This window comes from Camponotus vicinus, unplaced genomic scaffold (genome assembly GCF_025532165.1).
Source record: "Camponotus vicinus isolate PSW18456_S1 unplaced genomic scaffold, iyCamVici1.0 SCAF_4, whole genome shotgun sequence".
NCBI lineage: Eukaryota > Metazoa > Arthropoda > Insecta > Hymenoptera > Formicidae > Camponotus > Camponotus vicinus.
The window spans coordinates 20,077,351-20,105,341 of record NW_028141976.1 but is presented as its reverse complement, the minus strand read 5'-3'; the positions used below and the strand labels follow the sequence as shown (position 1 = coordinate 20,105,341).

The window sequence follows — 27,991 nt, the reverse complement described above, 5'->3', positions numbered from 1 at the left end:
GCATAACAGGCGGGGAAAGTAATATGAGATATTATAAAATAAAATAAAATAAGATAAGATAAAATTAAATTAAATTAAATTGTAACTGCTGATAAGAGTAAAATAAAAGTAAAATCAGAATAAAATCAAAATCAAAAATAAAATAAAAATATAATGAAAATAACGTTGCGAATAAGAAAACATTATCTGTCTTAGCTCCTATCTAATCTAATCTAGTCTAAATGAGTAAAATGTTAAATGTTATGTATTATATGTTATATGGAGTGTGTAAAAACTCTTAGATCTCCCTTTGTAGTTTAGTAATTCTATGTGTTCTATCTTTATTATCTTTGGTATCTTTGGTATCTTTGGTATCTTTGGTTTCTTTGGCTTCTTTGGCTTCCTATTTTGTTGTTGTTCTTAGTCATTATTACTTCTTGTCTCTATCTTTCGTTGCACCTCGGGTTTCCTTGACTTGCGATGGTTTTATCCGCCTTCTCCGTCCTCTTCTCTTCTCGTATCTTGTCTATTTTTCTCATTATATTCAATCCGTTTCCCTCTTCGCTCAAGAATTCTTCCATTGATATTTCGTCTTTTGTTGCTTCGCATTCCTTTAGTACATGCTTTAGGCTTTCTTCTCCTTTTCCACATATCCTGCATTCTCTTTCTGTCTCCTCCTTCCAGTAGTATCCTCCTCTCACTTCGCTACCACATCTATATCTTGCAATTCTGCTCCTATCTTTCTTACTCTTTTTTCCTTTCAGATAATTCGGTACTCCTTCTGTCTTTATCTTTTTATATATATCGTTATATCTTGAATCCTCTGTTTTCCTCTTCCTCTCTTCTTTTTGTCGTTCTTCAATTCTTTCCATTATCTTTTCGGATATCTCTGTCTCCCCTTCTTCTCTCTTCTTTTTCAGTTCTTCTTTACCCATGTCTGCCTCCTCTAGTATCCTTCTCCTTTTCTTTTCCCATTTACTTTCTTCTCCACTTTCTCTCCTTTTCTCTATTTCTTTCATACATTCTATTATTATCTTCTTCTCCGATTGCCTTGCCTTTTCTTCATATTTTATTGCTCTTTTTATGGCCTCCGTTCTCAGTTCCTTCATTTTTGTTTCTTCTTCCAGTATGTAGTTTGGTGTCCTCCTGTCTAGTTTCAGTATCCATTTTATATATTTCCTCTTTATTTTCTCCATCCTTTCCTCGTTTCCCCATCCCCATATCTCTGCCCCGTATAGAGCCACGCTTCCTACTAACGCATTAAACATCTTTATTCTTCTTTCGTAGTCGTCCGCGAATATCCTTTCTCCTATGCTCCAGGTCTGCTTCATCGCCACCATCGCTCTTCTCATTCTTTCTACTATATGTTTCTCCGCTCCGCCGTTCTTTTGCATAATGTAACCTAAGTAGTTCATTTCTTTTACCTCTTCTATTTCTTCTTCTCCCCATTTCCATTCTCTTCTCTTTGTGCGTCCTCTTCCTTTCTCGAATACCATTACCTTTGATTTCCTTGCGCTTAAGGTTAATCCTTTCTTGTCAATGTATCTTTTAAATCTTTTCATCATCCCTTTAAGTTCTACTTCGCTTCTCGCCATCAACACAATATCGTCTGCATATGTTATCGACCATAGTTTCTCTTTTCCTATCACTACGCCTCCCGTTTGCTCCTTTTTCATTTCTCTTTCCAGATCCATTATGTATATATTGAATAATGTTGGACTCATGGGGCATCCTTGTCTGACTCCGCATTTCGTCCAGAATTCTTTGGACTTTCTATTTCCAACCTTTACTATATTCTTTGTCTCTTTGTATGTTTCCATAATTCTCCTTCTCAGTCTCTCTCCGATCCTTGCCTCCCTCAGCATCTCTCCTAGTTTTGCTCTGTCCACTCTGTCGAATGCCGCTTTGAGGTCTGCAAAGAAGGCAAAGATCTTACCTTTACTCTTTGATAATTCTCTGTTGACTATGTAGTTCAGTGTGAAGATTGCATCTGTTGTCCCTCTTCCTGTCCTGAAACCGAATTGTCCCTCCTCCATCCTTTCCTCCGCCACCTTCTTCATCTTTCCGTTCAGTATGCTAGCATATATTTTATATGCCGTATCCATTAGTGTTATTCCCCTATAGTTCTTCGCCTCCTTCCTGTCTCCTTTCTTGTATATTGGGCTTATTATCCCTTTGGTCCACTCCTCCGGTATTCCTCCTTCCTTCCAGATTTTGTTCAACAATTTAAACAATACTTCCCCTACTTCTTTCGGCATTAACCTCCATGCTTCGTTCTCTATTCCATTTTCTCCCGGTGCTTTCCCTTTCTTCAGCTTCTTTAATTGTTCTATCATCTCTTCTCTAGTTATTTCTTCTTCTTCTTCTTCCTTGTAACATTCCTCCCTTTCTTCTTGTACTTTTTCTTCTTCCTTCTCTTCTATTGTCCACCTCTCCTCCGTTCCTCCTAGTAATTCCATGAAATGTAGTCTCCAATCCTCCGTACTTATTTCTTCATCTACTCCTTCTCTCTTCTTTCTGTATCTGTTTATATATCTCCATGCTTCTGCCTCTGTTTTGATTAATCTTATTCTTTCTTCTTCCTCTTTCTCATGTTTCTCCTTTTCTTCCTTACACCATATTTTATATTCCTTTCTTCTTTTAATATACTCTTCTCTGTCTATCTTGTCTCTTTTCACTTTCCTAAGTGTCTTTCTTAGCTCCCTTTTCTTCATCTTCCATTCCTTGCTGTGCCATTCTCTTTTTCCGAACTTCCATGGTATTATCTTCTTCTTGATTTTCGTAATCGAGTTATTTACTTTCCCTTCTAATTCTTTCCATATCCGCCCATTCTCTTCTTGTGTGCATTGCCATCCTTCGCATTTTTCGTGATATTGCATCACTCCTTCTTCCGTCCAAACGCTTTTCTCTTTTATTATCATGTCACTTTTCTTTCCTCTTTTCCTTTCCATCCCCGTCAATTCCACCTCTATTGGCATGTGGTCCGATTCAGTCCTGTTTCCTTCTCCTACCATTTTAACCTCTTCTATAGCTTTGTCATTTGTTATTACGTAGTCTATGATTGACGCTCCTTGTTCCCCGATATACGTCCATTCTCCCTCTTTTCCATAACTGCCATTAAGAATCATCCAGCCTCTTTTCCTGCATTTGTTTATCAATATTCTTCCTTCTTTATTTATCTCCTTGTCCTTTGATCTTCTTCTCTCTTCTTCTTCCTCCTCTCCTGATCCTACCGGTCCTCCTTCTTCTCCCGTTCTCGCGTTGAAATCTCCTCCCAGCATGAGATGGCTCTCCTCTTCCTCCTGTATTTCCTCCATTATTGCTTCTAGAATTTCTTCGATATTTCTGCTATAAAGTGTTACAATTCTCCATTTGTTTCTATTATGCGTTAGACTTATCTCCATTGCCTCCTTATTAATTTCTTTAACCTTTACTCCTTTCAGTTCCTTGCATATTGCCGTCATTATCCCTCCTTTGGCTCTGCCTCTCTTATTTTCTTTGGTTGCTGGAATACAGAACCATTCGAATTTGTTTGGCAATCTGTTCCTGATTTTGTTCCATGTGTATTCTTCCAGCCATGTTTCAGTTAAGCCTATTATATCAAATTCTTCTAAGTATTTCCATGTCTCTTCGCATTTGTTTATTACTCCAGCTGTGTTCCAGAAGCAGATTTTTAGGCCTCTTTCCTCTTCTTCTCCTCTCTCTTTTTCTTGTCCATCGCGCCTTCACTCTTTGCCTCCTCCTCTTTCTTCCAATTGTTCTTTTTTTTCATTCCAGCTGTACCATTTTCCTCTCATATATATTTTCTTGTATCCTACTTTTACTCTTCCGTCGCCTTTTTCTCTTTCTTCTCTTGCTAATTCTCTCAGTCTTCGCTGTATCTCTCTTTCTTTCCTAGTTAGGTCGTTATCTATTATTATTCCTTTTTTCAATTTATTCTTTTTCTTCATCACGTTGTTCTTTTGTTCCCATTTGTTTATTTCAGCAATTATTATCTCCTTGCTCCCTCTCACTTCAATTTTGTTCGCTCTTTTTATCTCTACGTTTACTTCTATGTTTTCTTTGATGTATTCCGTTATCTCTTGTTCCAGATTTTCTGTCTTCCAACTTACTCCTCTGATCACTATATTATTTTTCCTCTCGTTCCTTTCCTTTCTCTCATTAATCCATTCTAGTTCTGCTATTCTTCTCTCCAGCATTCCTTTTTCTTTCGACCATTCTTCTCTCTCTCTTTTTCTTTCTTCTGCTCTCTCTTTCCTTTCTTCCGTCATTTGTTTTTTTATCTCTTCCATCATTTCTTTCCTTATCTCCTCCATCACCATCGTTAAATGTTCTTTCATTTCTGTTACCGTTTCATCTTTGCAAGCTCTCATTATTCCTTCTATCTTCCTTTCTGTATCCGCCTCTGAGTCCCTGCTCATCCCGAAATTATAATTTAAATACATGTATTTAAAAGAAAAACATAATATTATTTAAATCGACAGTACATTTTAAACATATATTTTTGCGCTTCTTATTATATGTAAAATAAATAACTTTACAAAGTTTCTATCATAATATATTATTATTATCACGCACCATTACCTGCGTCTTTAGTTCTTAGCCTTTCTTTGCTTCTTATTTGATTTGTATCACACACACACACACACACACATTTGAACCATTTTTACATTTTTATATTTTTACTTTTTTAAATATTATATTTACATAGAGAGAGCAAGAAATATAATTCATATACATTGCACTTAAAAATATAATATTATTTCACTTGCAAGTTAAAATAAATGAGATTTCTTCGCACACGTATTTGTATGCTAGCAAAAGTCCATAAAGTTGCAGTTAACGTAAATGCATTGCTTGTTTATATGGCATGCCAGAGAGTAGATTCTTGATACTTTTTATGTATTACTCGCGCTCCATAGAAAGTAAGCATGATGTAAACAGATATCCCAGTATTTGATTAAGCCACATACTCTGTTTACAATCCCACACGAAAAGTTTTAATGTCGATGATACGTGGGAATCTGTGTCTGTTATTGTTATCTAAACTGAAGCATTTGGCTTTTCTCTTTCTTATCTAGTTTTATTCAACTCTTTTTATAGTAATATTCTATTTCTAATACTCTGTTTTATAGTAATATAATAGAGTAATATTTATATCAGACATTTTCAACGTAATCGAGTTATAATGCTGTACTTTTAAAATCTATATTAAAAAATTCTATATAAAAGAATTATGTTATAACTGGAATAAGTATATGTGCTGATTTTTGCTCGGATCATATGACAATCGATGATGTATTTCTATGCGTCCTTGTAATTTGACACATAATTATCTTTCCACATCGACTAGTCTTACGTAAAATATCCAGTCTTCAAATAACCAGATCAAATTCCGTTCACCTTGTATCATGCGATGCAAAATATAGTAGATAAGAATATTATTACTTTTTATTTTCTTGAAATATTTTTAATTTAAAATTTTCTACATTTATAAACATGCATCATTGTTTGTATCATATATGTTTGATGTTAAAAATTAAATTTTGTATCATAGTTTTAATCTCTTTATTAATCAATAATTTATAAAATAAAAATTTTACTAACTACTTGCAAATGCAAATGATTCCGCTGATGAGATATGCATAGATAAGAATATTGATCGGTTGTACATATGAACGAGAATTGTGGTTACGCTATGCAATGAAGATATCTGTTTATAATTTAATGATTATATCTTGATGCATGTGTCTAATGCGGATTTGACGGTATGAAATGAAAATAGGATTCTATAGTACAAAGCATGATTGATGGGAATTAATGGGGATTAGGGGAGAATGAGTACAATTTGAGTTATAGCGACATTTATCATCAAATATTGACAATTATGTTCACAATAACAATGTATTAATCTTATGTAATCTTGTTAAAAATGGTTGCAATTCGCGAGAACATTTTTATAAGAAATTTGATTTAAGTTTTATATACATTTCGTTGATACACACATATTTTTGTCGGCACAAATTTTGCGATTGAACTGAAAGAATATGTTTAACCAATTAAATGTTCAATTCCATTGGCCGCTTTTCTTTCGAACAAACAAATCGGAAAAACTCCACTTCGGCTATCACTCCGATTGTACTTTCTGAATATCGGAAATATATCGGCCGTTAGTTGGACAACTTCTAATATGAGAATTATTAAAATGTTGAGAAGTTTTGCCTAAGAAAGTTAGATTAAAACCAAAGTTCAAGATCGACAGGACCGATGTTTGCCGAGTTCGTGCTCGAATCGACTCAAGTCCACGGGTTGCATTTTTCATATAGGCATTAATCAACGTCGCACAAATCGACACCATTTCCTGGGGGGCGTATATTGAAATAGCTACCAACAATATGTTGGGGCATGCGAAAAAGTAGATTTACGATAAGTATGATCAATCAAGAATTGCACTGTGCACTCTGTTTTGAAAAGAGAAAACAATTTAGTTGATTCTAAAGATATCAGAATGCATTACCAGAGAAATATTACCGCGAATATACATATGCACGAGAAATGTCATAGAAATTGTTTAAAATTACTATGCACAGTTCAACTTAATATATCACTATAAATTGTTAAATTATGCACTGACGTATAAATATTGCAGAATTAGTGCGTACACTCGTACATCTGGTCAACTATTTGTCGTTGATACATAATATATACTTATATATAGCTACTTATATCTGTCTATATATATGACATAAATTATCGAATCACTTATTTTGTGTAATTATTGTTATTTTTTATATTCTGTGCAACAAAAAGTTACATGAAATAAATCACATGAAATTTTTCACAGCTCAAAGTAGGGCATGAAAAGTGCGGTCGCACAATATCAAGCTGAGATTCTGTATATAACGCGTAAATAATTCTGTCGATATTTGCTCTGTTCCATACTTGTCTGCGATTTGAAGGTTTGACATTCGCGAAATTATTTCTATCGACACTCCGCAAACCCGTAATATGCGGAATGCTGAAAATATATCGCGCAGATGCACACCGAACACAGCCAAATGGGAGATATACTATGAGACGATGTCGCAAAAATGCTATATACGTTATGAAGGTAAATATATTTCTACGAAAGACGAAAAAACGCGAAATAAGATCCATATGTAGTTTAATCGACTACTAAAAAAATCATGTTTTCTATTTATACATATCCCGTCTGCTTAATATAAAAAACGAAGCATGCTTTGCACTTTGCATCGTCGTGTGAGTGCAGCTCTACAGGGTTTCTATTCGAGCGTAAACATTTCTCCGGCGATGAAGAAAGAATAAGAAGAAAATGGAATAGATGGGAAATGTTAGCACTCGCCATTTATTTATGTGTGTACAATTCATTCTTCATCGAAAATTACGAGAACCTATATATCATCGTAACAATTTATCGCAAAAGTTCAATTACACCGGCAAGCAATACAGAAAATGAGCAATACATAAGAATATTAATAATTGTGAAAGTCCACAGTGTAGATCGATAAATTTAATTTTTCATTTTTTAAATTGATATAAATCGCTAAATGGAGATTCAATTGAAATTCTGAGCAAATCCATCGCCAAGTGTACACAAAGGATCACTTCTTTACTCGCGTTCTTTCGAGTCGCTATCGGTTCGCATGAGTCATACTCGCCTTGATTTTTAATATTCAGCAAACCGTTGGGGATATAAAGCAAGCTTTGTACCTACTCACGACGCACAATCGCATTAACGGTTAAGGTACCATTAAAATCGAGGTCGCGTTCGCGATGGTATTCGTGATACTTTCGCGTACACAATTTTCTCCATTTGCCAATGCAAGAATAAATTTTTTTCTTTTTTGATGCAAAGATAGTCTCAGATTGCGCGATATATTTTAGATACATTTCTTGTCTAAAGACGCGTCGAATCGAATAATTATCACGCGCGTGAGTTATTTGCGTGCAAATTATCAAAAGAATTGTTCTATATGTTACGAGAAACAACTCGCAGAATTCTATGTCGCGTGTGACTTTGCAATAATTTCATCCGCTTGAAATCGAAGATGGTATTGCGTGTGATTTACAGACACAAGAGAGATATTTATAAAATCCGAGCAATTTATATATCTGGACATATTTACGAGCGAATGTACGAATTATTGAACTGAAAGAACGCGTATATCCGCGTCGACGCACTTTTTCGGCGGTAAATCTACTTTCCACCGTTATATTCCGTTTTATAGGTCGATTGGACATAGTCGGATGTAAAGTAATTTTACTGATTGCGAGAAGTAGCGTAAAGAGACGATTAACACGACTGCCCCAATTTCTCGTATCCCTGGCTAATCGAAACGCGAAAGAGTAATTTGTATTAAGCTTCTCCGCGATTCATATAATCATCAATCTACATGTAATTAAGAAAGTAATTTTTCTTGCACATTGTAAAATAATGTTCACTAGATAATTAACTAGACAATATTAAAGATAAATTTGTACGTGTGCTACATCGAAGAATATATATTAATAAAAAAGATTTAACGCACGTCCTATTATTTTATGCAATGCTCGTTTTCAAGTTTGTTTGCTTTTATAAAAAAAAAAAAGAATCGTGCAGTACTCATCGAAGTATATTAAGAAAAAGATGTAAAATTCGCGTTTCGATTATTAAGTCAATTATTGTTTTCCGCGTCGGCGCGTTATTGTTGCGCCAATATTTTTTCCGCTTCGTCGAGAAGCTGGGGCCATCGAAGCGGAAGTAGGGAAACTTGCTCGGGACCGAGAGAGGATAAACGCGCTACCGAGTACACTCGTTTGCTTTCTTTTATTACTGCCTTGCGAAGCAGCGGTGCTGGGATTTATTTGATTTGGCTTACCGAATGGGGGGTAGTCCGGAATCGCAGATTCATTAACATACGTACGACCCAGTTGTTTTCGTTGTTTTCTTCCTTTTGTTGCGTTGCGATAAGCACAACGGTTCCAGATTAAATATTAAGATATGAAATTCGGCCATTCTATGTCGGTATTCTTGGTATCGTTGTATTCGAATAATTCATCTTGTCAACGTATAGCGGGTGCAAATCTTTTTCGTGAATTTAGCACAGTCATAAATACAATATTACAAGTGTATGTAAATACGTGCTTTTTTATATGTTCATAAAGAATAAAGATTTCAAAATTCACGAACTGTATAATATTATTATAATAATTATTATTTAATATAATATGTAATTATTGATAAATATATAATAATTATATAATTAAATAATATGATATGTAATTATTATATGATCTGTTGCAATATTATGGATAAGATGTTATTTAATGTGCCTGCGCTCTATCACTGCAAAAATAACAACAATAAGTTCATTTTAATCCGAGAACAAAATAAAAATATGAATGTAATCAGAAGAGAATATATTAATTTAAAAAATATTTGTTTAAGCAAAATAATTGTCATTATGCCAGGTATTGAACCAGTTTTTATATCTTTATGAAATTATTTTTTTATCAAATGCTGTCAGAGTTATTCTTTTATATTTGTATTAACAAATGGATGCTGTTTCAACACGATTTTTTCCCGCAACATTTTTAAAAATTATTTATTATCTTGCCATCTAATCTTTTGTTAATAGATTGAATGGTCAGTGATGAAAAGTGGTTTGAATGACTGACGTGATATATGATGTCGAATTTTATAAACAAATTTTTGTCTCGGGTTACATCGAGAATACAACGCGAATTTCCCTTCGCTCGACCCAGCTTCGCGCGAGTTGCGTATTTATTCATGCCGCGCCGACGGTGCTTTACTTTTTCGAAGCTATTCGTTCCATTTTCTCCACGACTGCTACGCTCAGCTCGTTAAGCGTGTGTAACGTGTATATGCAAACATATGCTCCAATTACGGAAGTTTGTACATAATGATCTAATTGTGGTATCGAGAAGCAAATTGGCTATGCTTCGCGCTCTATTCGTATAACCGGCCATACATCGGCCGATATTCCGTTTTAGTGCGCGCTGCTGGATGCCCATACGAGCTGGGAGCCCATAGAGCATAGAGCTGGTGCATCGTATACGAGCTGAAGACGCTCGTACTAAAATATTCATGCTTCATAAGAGGGAGCGCCGTGCGCCGGCCGTTTCCTCGAGAGCGATGTAAAATCGCGAGAGCGCGTGCGAGAGCGAGCCGTTCGCAAATTTACATGAGATATCCGAGGGAACCTTAAGCGAATCTACTATCAGCGCGGTAACGATTTTGCGATGAGACCCGGAAATTCGTCCGACCGAAAGTTGTCGAAACCGAGGGATAAACCGCTAGGGAATGTTGCTTGTACAAGATCGGGATATTAGTAGGAATTAACGGGTATTAGTCGAATGGGGTATTACTCAATTAGAGAGTACTCTAATGCCCATTTAACTCGTAAACCATCAAGAATATCAAATACCGTTTCATTGTGTGACGATTATCACGATTTAATTACTCAACATCGCACGAACATTATTAGTATAAATTTAATACTATCGGTGCGCGTATGTGCGTACCAATGTTCGTAATGTTCTCTCTGTATCGAGTCGGAATTACCATCGAATTACTTTGTTATTACGGAAATATCGTACAAGCCCTTTTGCAACAGCCGATTCCTTTTTCCGATTAAAGCGACCTTTATAAATTTGCACCGTAGTTACATCAGCGTATCGTTACTCGACGTCGACGTCGAGGCGATAACAATTTTATGACGTAATAATGATAAACTCATTTACGGACATCGCTTCACAGCTCGCGACCCATCTTCGCTCTTCATTCCGAAGAGTTGCGAGAAGCGTTACTTTATCGTCCAGGACAATGCCGCGCGTAATTTATTTCGGATACCGGAATATTCCCCGCGGAACGGGACAGCGTTCGAGATAGCGTATCGATAATTCACATTGTCACGCGTTTTCATAGTGCGTAGCGGATAACTATATCGATGTTGCCGCGGATAATCTTTCATTCAGCGTACCGTTACGAGCTTGCAGAAGTCATTTGTATAACGAATCGCGCTGACGGTTGTTCGTTCGTGCACAATCGATTTGATACGCTGAGGCACAGAGTCGTTTGCAAACCAGAAACTTTTCGAATTGTTTTCGTCGCCTCCGTAATTTTCTCATCCAATATTCAAAGAAACTATCTGCTTGAAATAGACATCTACTTTCTATTCATTTTTTTATTTATATGATATGTGATATTATACGCGCGAATAAATTCCACAAATTTTATACCAAAATTTTAAGGTCTTTATTTTAATAATATTTAAATAATTCCGCACATGAATTTTATGCTAAAATTTTAAGCTCTTTATTTAATAATGTTTAAATGGTTTCTATTTATACGTTAACTTGAATTATTATCACGTTAGTGTCTTATGCGATTTTAATCGCGATTTCGAAATAGAATATCTTCGACGGTGGATCGTCTCTATTGTGGTCGCACAATGCGATTGGCGTTTCTCGAATACCAATATGACGGATTTCCCTGGGGGGTTGCAAACTACTTGCGGAGTAAGGGCACGTATGTATCGATAGTGGCGATCTATCGGTTAATGTTAATACGCACACGTGTCAGAATTGGTTCCTATTGTTAGGTCACATTCGCATAATAGTTGACATTTCTGACTCTTGTCCCTAAACACCAATGTTCAAGGTGCCGCGAATGACCAAGAACTTTGCATATACAAATATATATATATATGAAAGGATATTGCCGTTGTGTATGATCCATGCTATTCTATATTGACTGTGCCATTTTGAGCAATAATGTCTTTTCATACTGGTTCCAAGTAAAGAGGAAAAGCACATTGTAAGCACAAGTGATCTCATTCGATATTTCTGAGGTATGAAAATTGGTTTGCAAGTGAACATACGAATAGTGAAAATATCGCTTTTTATTGGATTCAACGCTCCTTTCTCCTTTCATAACGAAAATCACATAAATGATATAAATGATAATTAATTTCATCATGCCACTACATTAAAATTATAAATGTCAAGAATAACGAATAAAATGTATATTTATATCTTGTAGACATTTTTTTAAATTTATTAATTACAATTGCTTTTTAAATTTCTCTTAATTATATATTTAATATTTTATTTTCTACTAATTTTTAATTCTATTAATTTATATAAAAATTTTTCCATACAAATTAAATTGTGCAGAATTAACATTCGATTATTAGTCAGTAGTCTCTCGTACAATATTTACTTAAAATATAGTTATTACTCCGTTATACAGGGTGTCCCGAAACTAACGCTTGATATTTTAAAGGCAGATTCTCTGGCCAATTTAAAAACGATTTTTCCTCAGCGAAAATGTCGAGGGAGATCATTATTTTTTGCATATTCCCAATTTTTGTCATCATGTATCTTTCTAATTAAGCCTTAAATTAAAATTCTATTAAAGTAAACTCTACCTAAAATTAACTAAAGAATGTGACTTTATTAATATTTTATTCCCATAAGCCTTAGTTTGCGAAAAACCCTTTATTTTCAATTGTTTATAACTCGAAAACTATTAGTGCCGCGACATTTTCGCTGAGGAAAAATCGTTTTTAAATTGGCCAGAGAATCTGCCTTTAAAATATCAAGCGTTAGTTTCGGGACACCCTGTATAATTCTTTTCTTCAAATAAATGTGACGATTTTATTTTGAAAACCATAGATTAAAATAGAGATCGATTTACATTTTTTATAAATGTCACATTGATATAATTTATTACATTATTGAATTTAGTGAATTTATTATATTAATTTCCAAGTTTTTCGCAAATGTATTTTGAATATTTTATCATTCTGCAATTATTATTTTTATGAATAGCACATCTATATACCATTATTTTGTAATCTTTTTCTTACTACTATAAAATCGTCTAATGACGTATTATACGTCATTAAAACATTATTAAAACATCTTTAGAGGTCATCATCATGTTTGTTGTGTGGGTGTTTTCTTATAAAATTTTTACTTTTAGCTACAAACATTTTATATTGTGTTGTATATTTCATGTTACTTATATAAACAATGTAAAAAAAGATGAAAGTGTACATTTACATTGCATTTATATGTGGAAAAAAGCAGTCACAATAATTAAAATGACTCTAAAATAAATACAACGGTAAGTTTAAAATTACATACGTGATAATTGAATAAATATTAAATACTTCACTTTGTGTGTTAAATTAAAATAATTACATCAATAAAGCGAGCAATTCATTATATAACGAAGATAAAATAGTTTATTTACGCTTGCGTGATTTAGTTTACATTTTTTATTATAAGTTAATATTTTTAATTGTGCACAAAAAATTGGCTTACCTTTTAGTAATTTAATTAACAATAATGAGATTTACTTATTTTAACATTATCAAGCAAAATTACTAATAAATGACTATTGATTCAATTAAATAAATTTATATACACATATAATTTCTCTTCTAGTGAAATAAAATCGAGGAATGTATATTATTATTGTATGAATATTACATTATTATATGATTGCTTTGTAAAATACATCATTTATAAGCACGTTTAAAAAAAAACTGAAATTATTTTTTACAATTAAACGACGACGAAATAAAGGCGCAGTGTCATTTCACTCTTATGAAACCATCAACGTTCGACGTTTTAAAAATAATATAGAATTATCAACTTCTCTACCGCGTCTTCTTACATCTTTACGATTTAACGGTACTAGAGCATGCACTCGCGTAGAGCAGGTTCCCACCAGCGAACGTTTTCAAGGGATTGTTACTCGTTATAAAAGGGCGACAGTCTATTCGCGAGGCAGGCTATAAAGATGGCCGAGATGCATATGCGCGAAAGTGGTCATGATGTTTTTACGTTTTCTCGGGTAATTTCCGGTATATATAAAGTTCAACGTGCTTTTCATGCGCAGACGTGAGTAAAGATAGTTGTCCTATATATTTTATCTGGTCGATTTTGGTTTAATTTGAGTCCTCGGCGCGCAGTATGTGTGTCTGGAGCACTGATGGTCGACACGTGCAACGGCAATTTCTCAAGAAACTTTAGAATTCCCGATTCCACTCGGCATGAAAATTCTGTCCTGAGTGCGAGATGAAGCAGGCTTGTTTTCTCCTTTTCGAACGTGCCGTTGCACGCGCACGTTCTACATTAGAGAGCTGCATGCAAAAGTTGGCACTAATCGATGCTCGTATTATCCCGTTTCGATTGATCACTGCTACTTTACACGTTTCTAAAATTACCACGCTCAAGTTAGTGGACAAAACTTGTATGTCGATTCTACAAATGTTGGATTATTAAATAATAATTTTCAATAGAGTAATCAAATGAATTTTAGAATAGAATATACATATAAAATAAATAGTAAATGATAATAGAATAATAAAATACTTGTGACAATTTTAAGTAATTCCAATAAATGTTAAATTTTTCTTTGTCGGGCAAAATTTAATATTTAATGTTTAATAATGAAGTAATTGGATATACGCATCGAATATTATTATATTATATATATTTAATATTTATATTTATTATTTTATATTTTTATTATATTTATGCATCTTTATTTATCTAGCAAATTCGAAATATATTTTAGTAATACAAAAGCTTAAAAATTAGTGATCAGCTATTTTAGTGGTAATGCGTTTTATCTTCTTGAATACTCGCAGTTTTGGCATCACAATATGAAATAAAGTAATATATAATATTTATTGAGAACATGCGTAACACAATTTATTTGCTTTATGTAATATTATTATACAAAATAAAGAGAGAAGAGGCAAACATTATTAAGAATACAGAATTTTATTTATATACGTCAATTTTGTTTAATACAATGACGCTTTATCTCGATACATGAGATTTATAAAACACAAATGTTTTCACACATTCTATCGTATAAATTTTTAACAATAGAATCGGGGTGAAAAATGTTAATAGATGAAATAATACGATACTCAAACGAAGTATCATCTTTGATAATGTTGTTATCGCGCAACAAATACAAATTTTACAAAGACCATTACTTACCTGTGTGAACCTGGCACCCGACTTTTACAAAATTAATTTCTTTTTATGGAAAATGATAGCATTTTGTTTGTAGTTGTTTGTAGTAACATTAATTTCGTTTGTAGTTCAATGGATTAAAAAATATAAAAATTTTAAAAAATGACGCACCCGACTTTGCGATATCTCAAATCCGCTTGCGGGACTCGATTCAGAATCGTTTGTAGTTGTTTGTAGTGCTTTTGCTTTCGTTTGTAGTTGCACCGTTGCTGAGAAATAATTATTTAGACATTTAGAAAAAAATAATTTTTTTTAATTTTAAAGATATCGCAAATCCGCTTGCGGGGCTCGATTCAGAATCGTTTGTAGTTGTTTGTAGTGCTTTTCGTTTCGTTTGTAGTCGAACGGTTCAAAAATTATAAACATTTAAACAAATGGCCAAGAGTGAACTTTTTTGTTTATTGAGATATCGCAAATCCGCTTACGCAGTCTTCTTTAGAATCGTTTGTAGTTGTTTGTAGTGCTTTTCGTTTCGTTTGTAGTCGAACGGTTTAAAAATTATAAGCATTTAAACAAATGGCCAAGAGTGAATTTTTTTGTTTATTGAGATATCGCAAATCTGCTTGCGCAATCTTCTTTAGAATCGTTTGTAGTTGTTTGTAGTGCTTTTCGTTTCGTTTGTAGTTGAACGGTTCAAAAATTATAAACATTTGAACAAATGGCCAAGAGTGAACTTTTTTGTTTATTGAGATATCGCAAATCCGCTTGCGCAGTCTTCTTTAGAATCGTTTGTAGTTGTTTGTAGTGCTTTTCGTTTCGTTTGTAGTCGAACGGTTTAAAAATTATAAACATTTTGTTTAAATGTTTAAACAAATTGTTTAAATGTTTATAATTTTTAAACCGTTCGACTACAAACGAAACGAAAAGCACTACAAACAACTACAAACGATTCTAAAGAAGACTGCGCAAGTGGATTTGCCATATCTCAATAAACAAAAAAGTTCACTCTTGGCCATTTGTTTAAATGTTTATAATTTTTGAACCGTTCGACTACAAACGAAACGAAAAGCACTACAACAAACAACTACAAACGATTCTAAAGAAGTCTGCGCAAGCGGATTTGCGATATCTCAATAAACAAAAAAGTTCACTCTTGGCCATTTGTTTAAATGTTTATAATTTTTGAACCGTTCAACTACAAACGAAACGAAAAGCACTACAAACAACTACAAACGATTCTAAAGAAGACTGCGCAAGCGAATTTGCGATATCTCAATAAATAAAAAAGTTCACTCTTGGCCATTTGTTTAAATGTTCATAATTTTTAAACCATTCAACTACAAACGAAACGAAAAGCACTACAAACAACTACAAACGATTCTGAATCGAGCCTCGCAAGCGGATTTGCGATATCTTTAAAATTAAAAAAAATTATTTTTTTCTAAATGTTTAAATAATTATTTCTCAGCAACGGTGCAACTACAAACGAAAGCAAAAGCACTACAAACAACTACAAACGATTCTGAATCGAGTCCCGCAAGCGGATTTAAGATATCGCAAAGGGTGCAAGTCATTTTTTAAAATTTTTATATTTTTTAATCCATTGAACTACAAACGAAATTAACGTTACTACAAACATCTACAAACAAAATGCTATCATTTTCCATTAAAAAAAATTAATTTTGTAAAAGTCGGGTGCCAGGTTCACACAGGTCCATTACTTTGATACGTAAACGAGATGATTTTTCCCATATAGGACTTTATACGATATCATGAATGTCATAGAGTTTCATACCGACAGAAATATATATATCCTAATTGACTGTTCACAAAGGTTGCCAACATTATACGAATGCGTATCATGATCTGTAACTACCGCAACAAGTATATATCGGGATATTGCATCACAAATACGCAGTCGAGTGCTTTTTCATGTGACATTGTTATTTCTCGAATTGATACGATTAAGTGATTTAATTTCATTATTATTATTTCGTCACTTTTTAAGCTTCTCTTTAGAAGAATTTAACTTTTACAAAAATGTAAAAAAAATTTGATCGGAAACTTTTTTTAAATTATTTATATAAATCTCTCTCTCTCTCTTTATTTCGATTAGTGATTAAACAAAACTTTGAGTTATTTTATATGTAGTTCTTTTTTCAATTTGTAGTATTTCTATAATTTAATAGAACTGTTATTATTATACGTAACATTTCTTTTTTTGTAGCATTCAATTACTTGTATTAAAGAGCAGAGCCAAACAAAATAATTTGCTGCATTTTTGTAGAGAATCATTATTGTATATATTATTCATCGTAAACAAAGCGAATCGTAATTAGAAGGGTATTTCATGATTTTTGTTTTCCATAAAATTGTCAGTGGTGATGTTATCCTTTTACATAACGTTATACATTAATGAATTTATCCAGGAACTCTACATAAGCTTTTTCAGTATTTTTATTATCATTATTAGTAGAATACTTTTTCACAATTTAAAGCTTTACAGTTCGCCATCTCTAGTCTATTAATCATTGTTTTATTATCTCTTGCATGTGCAATGTAATTCGAGCTACGAGATAGTACATAAAAAAAGAAATTATATAATCGTGCACAAAGTTATTATGTTCAAATGTTTTACATAGTTATGATAGTGATGTTATAAATCCGCTAATATTTATTATAGATATGAAAACTAATAGCTGCATTTAATGTAATCATGCACGGCTGCAATTTTATTCGTTTAGGTCAGTTACATGCAAACATATTCTCGAAGAGGCGCATACGACCGTCTCTATGGAAACTTCCTCGAGTAGCGTAAATCATGGACGAAGGTTAAAGGTTTCCGATAATCCTCCATATATCACGCGAGAGGCGCAAGGTTCGAATTAACGTAAATGCGGTTTTCGCCCTCTGAATCCAGTAATTGTTGTGCTTCTATCTAGGGACAGCGGTTTCGTCACTCGTTCCGTTACTTGGAACTTGTTCTCTCGTTATATTACCCTTAATCTATCGAGACTAGAATTTCCTGCGCACTATGCGGGTATGTATTTAATTTTAAACGCATGTATGCACATATATCCTCGACAGGTCAGTTTCTCGATGTGCGCTGCAATTCAAAGCAATTAAAACTAGAGAGCGAGAGCGAGCGAGCGAGAGAGAGAGAGAGAGAGAGAGAGAGAGAGAGAGAGAGAAAACGGTGATGCAGTGATTGGGACTTTGTTAAAAGCGTTAATTAGTATCAGAGAATAATTTCCCGTATTTAATTTAAATTCATTTTTAATACGATATAGTAATAATGAGAAGATAAAGCTAATGATACGTTAAAACCAAAGTTTTAAAAATAAGATTTTTAAGGACGGATATTTAATATGCAATGTATATTTAATTTGAGATTAAATGACTGTTAAATGATACTTTATAAAAATTAATGCGGGATTTTACTCGTATAATAAAAAGCATATAATTGGCCAGCCAATGATCCAGTTCAAAGTTCTAATGGTAAAACTGTGATTGGAAAATGCCGTTCTTTATATGCAAAAGAGATGAAAGTGAAGACATCTCGAGCGAGTTAACGAATCTGAATATTCATGCGAGTATTTGCATACTTTGCAGTACAGAGTATTGATTTGTTTCGTGTTTTCTTAACATCGTGTTTCATTTATCAATTAATGCATCCTGCTAACATAGATAAAATATTACGGCAAATTTTTTACTTATTCGAAAAATTTATTCGATTTTTATTTATATTAAAAAATTATATTTTTACTATTACTACAATGTAATTTTCACTACATTTGGCAGTATATTTTATTATGCATGACAAATAATGTAACTAACGCTTTGTTTTATATAATTAATATTTAAATGATGAAAAGTACGAAATAAATATTTCACTAACATACGATGCAAATATTTTTATTGGATACTCATTATATTAATTATTCTGCAAACATTGATAATATAAACATCGAGAATGATGTACACATACATTATGTGTTGAACGAAAAAGGCGCCCCAACAATAATGCGTTGTAAATTACATTGTAATCGATATTGCGAGAACGTAAGCAAACTACGTATAGTAGTTTAGGGCGGTAGCTCGCGAACGAGTGCGTGTCGCGCCCTTTTTTATCATTCCCGAACTCGCGAAGTTGCGTGCGGCGGCCTCGTTGCGATGTTCGGAATATTTAAAGACAGTTCCCGGATCGGCTCGATAAAATTATACACCGATGCGACTCCGGTGCGCTACCGGACACAGTGATACTCCGCATATTAAGCGTCAATTTCACGGGACATCGAACAATCACGATATCAATCCCGACGCCGCGTGGTGATATTATTAGTCTAGGCAATGACAGCGTAGCACGCGGCATTGCATCGTATCGCGTCGTGGTTAGAGGAATATCGAATGTCACAGTGGGGTATCGCGTGGATATTCCGCCGATGGATGAGATAGTAAACGCGCACGAGCGATCAATTGTTTAATTGCGGTTGTGTAGGAAGAGTTAGTTAATTGTTTTGTTAATAAGCATGTCGGACAACGCTACGAACTGTGGAGAGTTTATCGTGGCATCGAGGTTTAACCGAACGGGCGCGGATTATTCGTCGTAAGTGGTTTGCCCCGGAGCTTCTGTTCGGAAGCATTGATGGAATAATGTATTCACGCATTTACACTTCGGCAGGTTATGGTTTGATCAGATCTTCCCGATTGTGTTGCGCATTATAATACACGTATGTAATTTATACCGTGAAAATGTTCTCTAATTCGTACAGACGTAAAATTTGCTTTGCTCTTGATGTGTTCGGCTATATAATTTCAATCTTCATGTTATTAAACTTTTCTCTAAAATTATGTGCCCTTCGATATGCTATGTATATAGTCGACGCAATGATTTTTGCATATACACCGGGAACGGTGAATTGCAACCGCGTTCTTATCGCTCGAGGGAATTTCCGAAAAACTTTCGAATCTGCAAACGAATCTAGAAATGGGAAATTCTGTAGCAATGAACGTCTGGTGGAAGGTGCATCTTTTTTTAAAGATATGCGTGATTGAAAAAGAGATTGATCGATAGATAGACAAATAGATAAAGGAAGAGGAAAAGAATTTTTTATCTTTTTTTATTATGTATAAAAACTTATATTAATCTTTTGAAGTGAATTATCTGAATATGATGAAATATCTGACAAAAAATGTAGCATAATAAAATGATTTCAATATCCAACTTTCTATATAAACTGTTAAAATTAAACATGAGCAACGATGTTTCTTTCATAATGGTCCGTACTTCTAATTAAATGCGAAAACCGATAATTTTACTTTGATACTTTTTAACAACATGTAGCTAATCATTTAGTAAAAGGCTATTCCTCATTCTCTGCGGAAGCATCATCTGTAAATAATGCACATTGTGTCTCCACAAAAGTATACGCACGTCGCGAAAGGAGGATCGATATTTCATTTGATGTCCACTTGCTTTAAAGCTCTAATGTCACAAGACAGAATTTGCATTACTGAGTCATATTGCAGTCCATAGCAAAGATATTGACAAGATACTTCATTATTGTCTATCAGAGCATATACTAGAATACATCATGATTCCATCTTGTGTATTTATTTTTTCGAATTCGTTTGAATTTACTTTGTATTATTTTTTTGTACAGTTTTTACAGTTTTTAAAGATTTTTTGAAAATCACTATTACTTGATTTCAATCAATTCTGTTAATTTTTTATCGCAAAATTATGTTAAATTTGATGTGTGTATATTAAATATACGCGTATATAATTAAGAATTCTATTAAAATTATTTCGCGCGCGCACCACATTTTCGATTCTCTCTTACCGAGAGAAACTTTTGAGCGAAACTAGTTTCTTTCAAGATCTTCATACAACTTGTAGAGGTGATATCAAGTTATTAGCCCTCTGCCCAACGAAAGAGCATCATATCGTGCAATGCAACTGAAAAGAAAGTCTCTGAGATATAAGATAGGAGTAAAAAAAGCAACTTTACATGTATTTACATAAAGACGAAAGAAAATTGAAGTTTTAAATATATATATATATATATATATATATATATATCTTTTATATATAAAAAAGTTTATTATATACTCTTTGCACAATAACGTGATTGAAACTTTTGCAATTTGTCAGTTTGACAGATGCAATGATAAAAATGATGATATTTAAAAATACGTTATTTATAAAAGATAAGTAATCTCCTTCAAAGATGAGTCGATCGTAAAATTGAATCCGATAAGTCGGTGCTAATCTAATGCATATGGTTATCTTGTGCGTATGTTTATCTTTTCACGGGTTATATAGTATCCATATGCGGGAGATACTGACATGCTTTTAGGGGGGAAGTATATGTTTATAGACGATAAGATAATTTCGTACTAGGAAAAGCTTTATATATACATATATGAGGATGCTGCAAATAGAAAAGTATTTCTCTCTCAAGATCTATAAAAAGAAAATAATAAAAAAATTTCTATTGTAAATTATTTTTCCGAACAATTTACGTAATTATATCTACTACTCTATTTCCATTCAGCTAAAGTTAGTTTCAATATCTATAAAAAGATGAGAAATATAAATATAATGTTGCGGCATAATTGTATTTTTCAGTGTATTTGTATAATTAATTAATATAATTATCATGTATGACATAATAATGCAACGTTACAAAACAAAAAATAACGATACATTATTTATTAATATTTGTACAATACATGGCTTTTATGATTCATGCTTTCTATCTTTTTCTTTCTTTTCCTTGTCAAGTATTTTTAAATATTAATATTATTATAAAAAATAAATGTATTCTCTCTATTTAAAAAAAGTGGTTGTATATAACTAATATCGTTTATATAGCAGTCTTTTTGATATAAAATAGCGCAAGACGCGACTATTACTTCAAAAGTTAAGGTGTTTCGACATTAATAAGTCATTCGTATGTATGTGGATATGATGCGTAGTGACGTTGGGACTTTCGTGCAGTTTTACGGGCTTTAGACTTTTCAGTGAACCACATTTATATGGTATATAGTTAATAATAAAGTTTTCATATGCCACAGCGTAAGCATTGAAAATATTATAGACGTCAAATCGAGGAAAAGGAGAGAAATATTATTAACATGGAAATAGAAAAAAAAAATAAAAATAATGAAAAATAACACACACGATACACAATAAAAATATCTTTAAAGATATTTATAAGAGAATCCAATTTAAACATGCCTTCAGCGAATCATATATTTAGCATTTCAATACATGCTTATCTTATTCTTCAATATTTCTTCGATTACATCTTTTTGTAAATAAATATTATTTTTACAAGGATGAGGAAGCACAAGCGCAGAACACGATTTACTTGCTCTTCGCTTGATGCACGGCAGCATTTAATTATTCAAATTACGCGTGACACAGTTCCTTGGGAATAGCTCTTATATCTAACAGAGTTGCGCTTCTCGCGTCGAATTTCTCAAGAAGGAGGACATTTGAAAAACTGAACTGCAGAAATCTTCTCGACCTGTGAACAAGACAATGCACTTCCTTGCTCGTCCCTCGTATTATCCATTCACCGCGTACGGTTTCACTATTATAGCTTTTACTAAATCGGTTTTGCATAATCCCGCTTGAAATCGGTTTTACTCTGAGGATTCAGAGCGGATTGTACATGGCGAATTTTTTTTGCGCGCTTTACTTCGACAAGTATAGAGAGACCGCTATGTAAATTTGCTTTATTATATTTATACACTTTATCTATATCTCACTAAATTTACGTATCAAATTCACATTATATGTATATCGCTTACATCGCTTTATATAATCGAGATACATAATAAAGTAAATTTTACGCGAAGTTATTTTCGCACACATTCGTATCTTGTTATTATCTTCAATTCATCCAACCATTAACTTCCAACATTACTCTTATCCGATTATTTTATCCGATCAGAAGTTATTTTTATGGCATTTTCGACTCGTATACCTGTTACACTAATGCAAATATGATTGTACCATATGGTCGTAGAAATGTATGCATTGAAGAGAATTTGTGTTGTACGCCTATTAAGATATATACTGAAATGTTCAGAGTTCCTATTGATCTGATAGAATCAAATGCGAAAGAGCGAGCGTGGCTCGCTTGAAATTCTCCGAGGCTCGATATAAATTCCCGACTATTGGTTGCGCAGGAGAAAATCAGATTAAGAAGCACAGAACGATTACCAATAACGTGTCGGGGAATTTTTTTGCGCGATACCACGAACGAGCAAGGCGGCGAAAGGCGAGATGAAATCGATAGGATTAACGGGATCGTGACAAGGGTGATTCTCCCTGTGTGCACGAATGCTAGGTAGGAAAACTTGCCGCGATACCGAAGCGGAATTCAGCCGCATCCGCGTATAACCGCAGCTGAAATTACGCAACAAACGCACGTCTACCTTGCTCGTCGACTCCCTCTACGTTTGAATGCATATTGTCGTAATAATCCATAAACAGCAGCGTCATCGCTGGCGTTTGATATTATCGGATTTGTAAACTGGCCGACGTTTGTGACGTGGTACGGTAAACTCATTGACGTTCGGATATTTTCCCCCTCTCTTTCTCCATCTCTCTTCAATTTCCAGCTCTTCGATTCTCCTCCCCCCGTCGTTTGTTCTGTGATCGCGGCTATACCGGCATACATGCATACTGATGCACGCGGATCGACATAGTTGTCTCCGTTTCGCGGAGCAATTCGTGGGTTATCTACGCGAAATTGCGGAGTCTTGCGCGAGACGATCGGATTCCGACGATGCGCTGACCTTAATTTCATCCAACGCAATTTCACAAGCAATACTGGCAGTCGACGATCGTAAATAGTTGAGGGCTCTGATTCGCCTATAGATTACCGAAGTTATAAGTTGAAAATTCAATCTGACAGGAACGTTAGCCAATCTGTAATTTATAGCTAATTTAACGTTGATATTAAAATGTGATTTTATTACGTTAAATATTAGAATTATTTTTGCTTACAAAATTTAGTTAATTTTCTATTAAAATTCATTAGTATTTTGAAAAGTATAAACTACAAATATATGAATAAAAAAAAAATTTTTTTAAATACAAATATTCATATAAAGTTTATTTGACTTTCTAAAAAAAAAATATAATATTCATATTTCGTTTGATATACGTACTAATCACACGCTATCGTTAACGGCGCATGTAATTTTGCTTAATTTATGGGCGACGATTTACCCCTCGTGACTGGTTCCTAATTAGCGATGCGTATGAAATTTCAGTGGAATGAGAAGTGAACTGTGAAGGTTGAAATTACATAGGCTCTTACGTAGGATATGTCAGTCGCTTATCGATTAAGGGTTAGGTTAGATCCCATGGGCTATATTGAATTACTATTGAAAATTATTTTCGCAATCAAAAGTTTACTATTTCGTTTGTTTATTGTGTTCGCAGTGTTTACTGTGTTTCAACATACATTACAACATAACATTGCGGTTTCTCGAATTAAAATTAATTAATTATACATGTAGCGTTATACGATATCATTATTGTCGAGCAGGCCGAGTTTGATTTTTATTCGTGAAAATCCAATCACGTAAATAAAATCGGAACAATATAAGTTTCTCGGGTAATAATTTGTGGAATTTATAGCTAAACTTTTAGATTTGGCAGTTACTCCCTTATACAGTTGCATCGTATCTGTTTACGGGATGATTCGACCAGCTTGCAATTTCCGAGCCTTGGCGGGGTGTCAAAGTTCCGATGTTATCCAAGTTTGTACGATTTCCTTAGCGCGGCTAGCGTCGCCTCGTTTCGGAATTACGATTGAATTTCGGCAAAGTATCGATACGTGCAACTTCTTGAAATATAGTCAGGAATATATTTTAATCCGGTATACATTTTGCGGCCATTCGCAAATGACATCCGAGAAGTATGTTTGAGGCAAAAAATAGTTTCCATGTATTGCGAGATCCGGCGGAGCGTGGATGTCATCCAAACACATTTCCTAATCCGATAGTACGTGTTGGATATTTATTTTTGTTGGAACGAGAGAACCCCTCGCGTAGAGATATCAGAGTTCTCGAACGTGATCGTGCGCGATGAGATACGAGTCCGAAGTGTCGTAATGTCGGCGATGGAAAGAGCTACGGGCACGTACGCGTTTTAAGCGAGTTCCAAGTTAGAAACCCGAATGAAAACTGTGATTTCGGGGTCCCACGAGGGAAACGCGGAGGACTGGAGGAAGACGCGAAGCACGTACGCGTGTGTAAGATATCCACCGGCGCTGGCAGGGGAGAGCAGGTAGCTAGGTAGTAGGTATGCATCGAGGCAAAATGGAGAGGTAAGAAAAGTATGTGTACTTAGCGAACGATCGTGAAATCGCGGTGAAATTACGATCGATGACCGACAGTCTATATGCACAGCCAACGTATCGAGCTGTAATTTGGAGCGAACGAGTTATCTGCATAACAAAATAATTCAGCAGCTTCACTCTGACCGCGAGCGATGCGCATCGATACGCCGACTATCAATTGTTGTCTCTAATAATTTTATCGCATGTCTGACCGACATTGTAGCGCGACGTAACGTATTCGTTCGGACCGACCGATAGCATCTGATCCGGACTGACAGCTTGATGCTATTGATACAGGTGACATAAAAATGCGTCCCGACACATTTGCAGACACAGGCGCGCGTGCGATTAAGCGAGTTTAATCGATGGATTTATACGCGACCTTCGTGTGCCGCGTAAATCCTGCTACTCGAAATTGGCAATTAGTTGGCCACCGTGTCTTTGCGCAGTCCTGCCCCGGAAGCATTTCCGGATAAATAATTGCCAATTCCGCCATGTCTCGCGAAAGGATTGGAGTCACCACGTGGCAGGTCATTCTCTTTCATTTACGAAAACAAACAGCGTAATTTTACCGCAGGTAGGAAGGTGGATCGCGTATGTTATGTTAAGATATTGCTAACGTACGTATAAAAACATCGATCAATTGTTTCACGTATGATGTTCTTCGCAAAAGAATTTTAATTCTCTCAATTTCAAGAAATAATCCCCACTCCATCATCATTAATTTGCCTTAATTTGAATTAAATTTCATGTACACAAGTTTCCGTTAAACTCAAATTTGACAAAGATCGAGCTTTAATAATTATATTTCATGATTACGTAATGATAACTGCAAAGACTTAACGATTTAAAATTGTAATTTATGATTCAGCAAAAGATATTCTTTTAATATTTTTTAAAATTATTTCCATAATGTTGTATGGTCACGAAAGAAAATACATAAATTAAAAAATCACGAGTTTAAGAGGCAGGCTAATACAAATATGACTTTAAATAGAAAATATCTTCTCTACGGATATGTTTTTTCATTCGTTGAACTTGTACTTCTCACTCGGAGCGTTTTCGAATTTCCGCTTAAACAAGCATAGGTATATTTTCGCGAAAAGCGTTCTTCTCTACCAATATATCCTGTGAATATTCGGTGAGTATGTGGAAAACGTATTTTCCGGTGTATCTCTCTAACGCGATCCTTTCGCCCATTCTCTTCGTATTTATTCTGCTTTTATTTCTTGGCTCTGCGCTCGGTCTTTAGTCGCGAAAAAGCGCAGCTTTTCCCTCTCGATACACAGAGAACTCGACTGTTACTTTCTAGTAATCGAACACTCGAGCAGAAGATACACAAAGGAGCAAATCGCTAATGAATTTGTTAATGAATACAATTTATGTGTCATAATTAATTGCAATGTAGTAACACTTTAACGCGCTTATGAAACTTATGTTTCTTAATGATACGATAATTGCGTAAATGAATGCTTCATTTATCCGGTATCCTTCGTTACGATCTCATTAAATGTCAACGAAATGTATAAACGCGCACGAAGTATGCCACCTGTGCAATTATAATTGCTCGTAAAATCTACAATTTTCTTAATTGCAGCGAAAGATTGCAAAATAGTATTTTGCTTCTCGTCTGATAAACGAAGTGCTAGCTTTACTTCACGAAAATTCAAGTAGCTCACTCTCGCAAAAAAATATTTCTTTAATTTGGCGGATATAGAAATAATGATATTCAAGAGAAAGATCTCTTAAAAATTCATAAAGTTTTATTTACAAGGTTAATGTAACTTTGTCACTGCGTTGTCTATATTTTTTGTCTATATATCTTATTTTCTTAGCTTTCATGCGATAAAGATGTCATTGTTGAAATTGCAAGACGACATTATTATTCGCGTTCGATATGGAATTGGAATTCAATCAAAATTGAAATCGCGACCTGAAAAACGAATGTGTTGAAATTAATTTAATTTCCTCGATGTGAGATTGGACGGATTATATCGATAATAATCTTTTTAGTGGATACCCTGATTTCGAAGTTTCTACAATGCATGAGTGCTTTTTGTCTCTTTTGAAAGCATCCGCTCGTCGAATAGAATTTTTAATGTACCACGCTATGCATTTATAAAACGAGTGCCTTGAAGAATATCACGCTTGTTTCATCAACGGTGCAACGAATATTAACGATAAGTCTTAAGTGCCGCGATAAAACTATGCAACCCATTTTCAAAGCAGGTCGATACACACACACAGTAACATTCTTCGCTTGCGAAGTAAATCCAGTTTTAATGTAATATTGGATTTTCTCGCCGATCTCTCTCGTGCGCGATTTCGATGGAGCAATCGAAGAAACATTATTTGAATGCCGTGAGCATAAATCGTCTAGCACAATTCGTGCGTAACCCTGGTTTCTAAGTAGATTTACTCGGAGATGCGAATTTCGATTTAGCTTACCCGCGTGATCGTGCAAACCCAATCAGCGATAGATCGAACCTCGGTTTACGTAGCTGCCTAGCCTCATAGATTCGAGGGGAGGGGGAGACGCGTTTACCTGCTTGCGCCGCATCGGTCGATGTTGGGTCGCTCAGGTAAGGCCCGTGTTCTCGACGTTGCCACATGTACCATGA

General features: G+C 34.3%; 2 protein-coding genes across 5 annotated transcripts in view; one reads left to right on the top strand and one right to left on the bottom strand.

The window, feature by feature from the left end:
- The window catches only part of Kek5 (leucine-rich repeat, immunoglobulin-like domain-containing kekkon 5 protein), a 269,622-nt gene that overhangs the window by 15,031 nt on the left and 226,600 nt on the right, over nt 1–27,991 (top strand). The window lies entirely within an intron of this gene.
- LOC145969764 (uncharacterized) lies at nt 13–27,982 on the bottom strand. The gene is made up of 2 exons (XM_083095992.1): nt 27,916–27,982; nt 13–3,688 (listed from the first exon to the last, which is right to left on the bottom strand). Exons 1-2 carry the CDS (start codon nt 27,980–27,982, stop codon nt 423–425), a joined length of 3,333 nt encoding a protein of 1,110 aa, XP_082952118.1. The 3' UTR covers nt 13–422.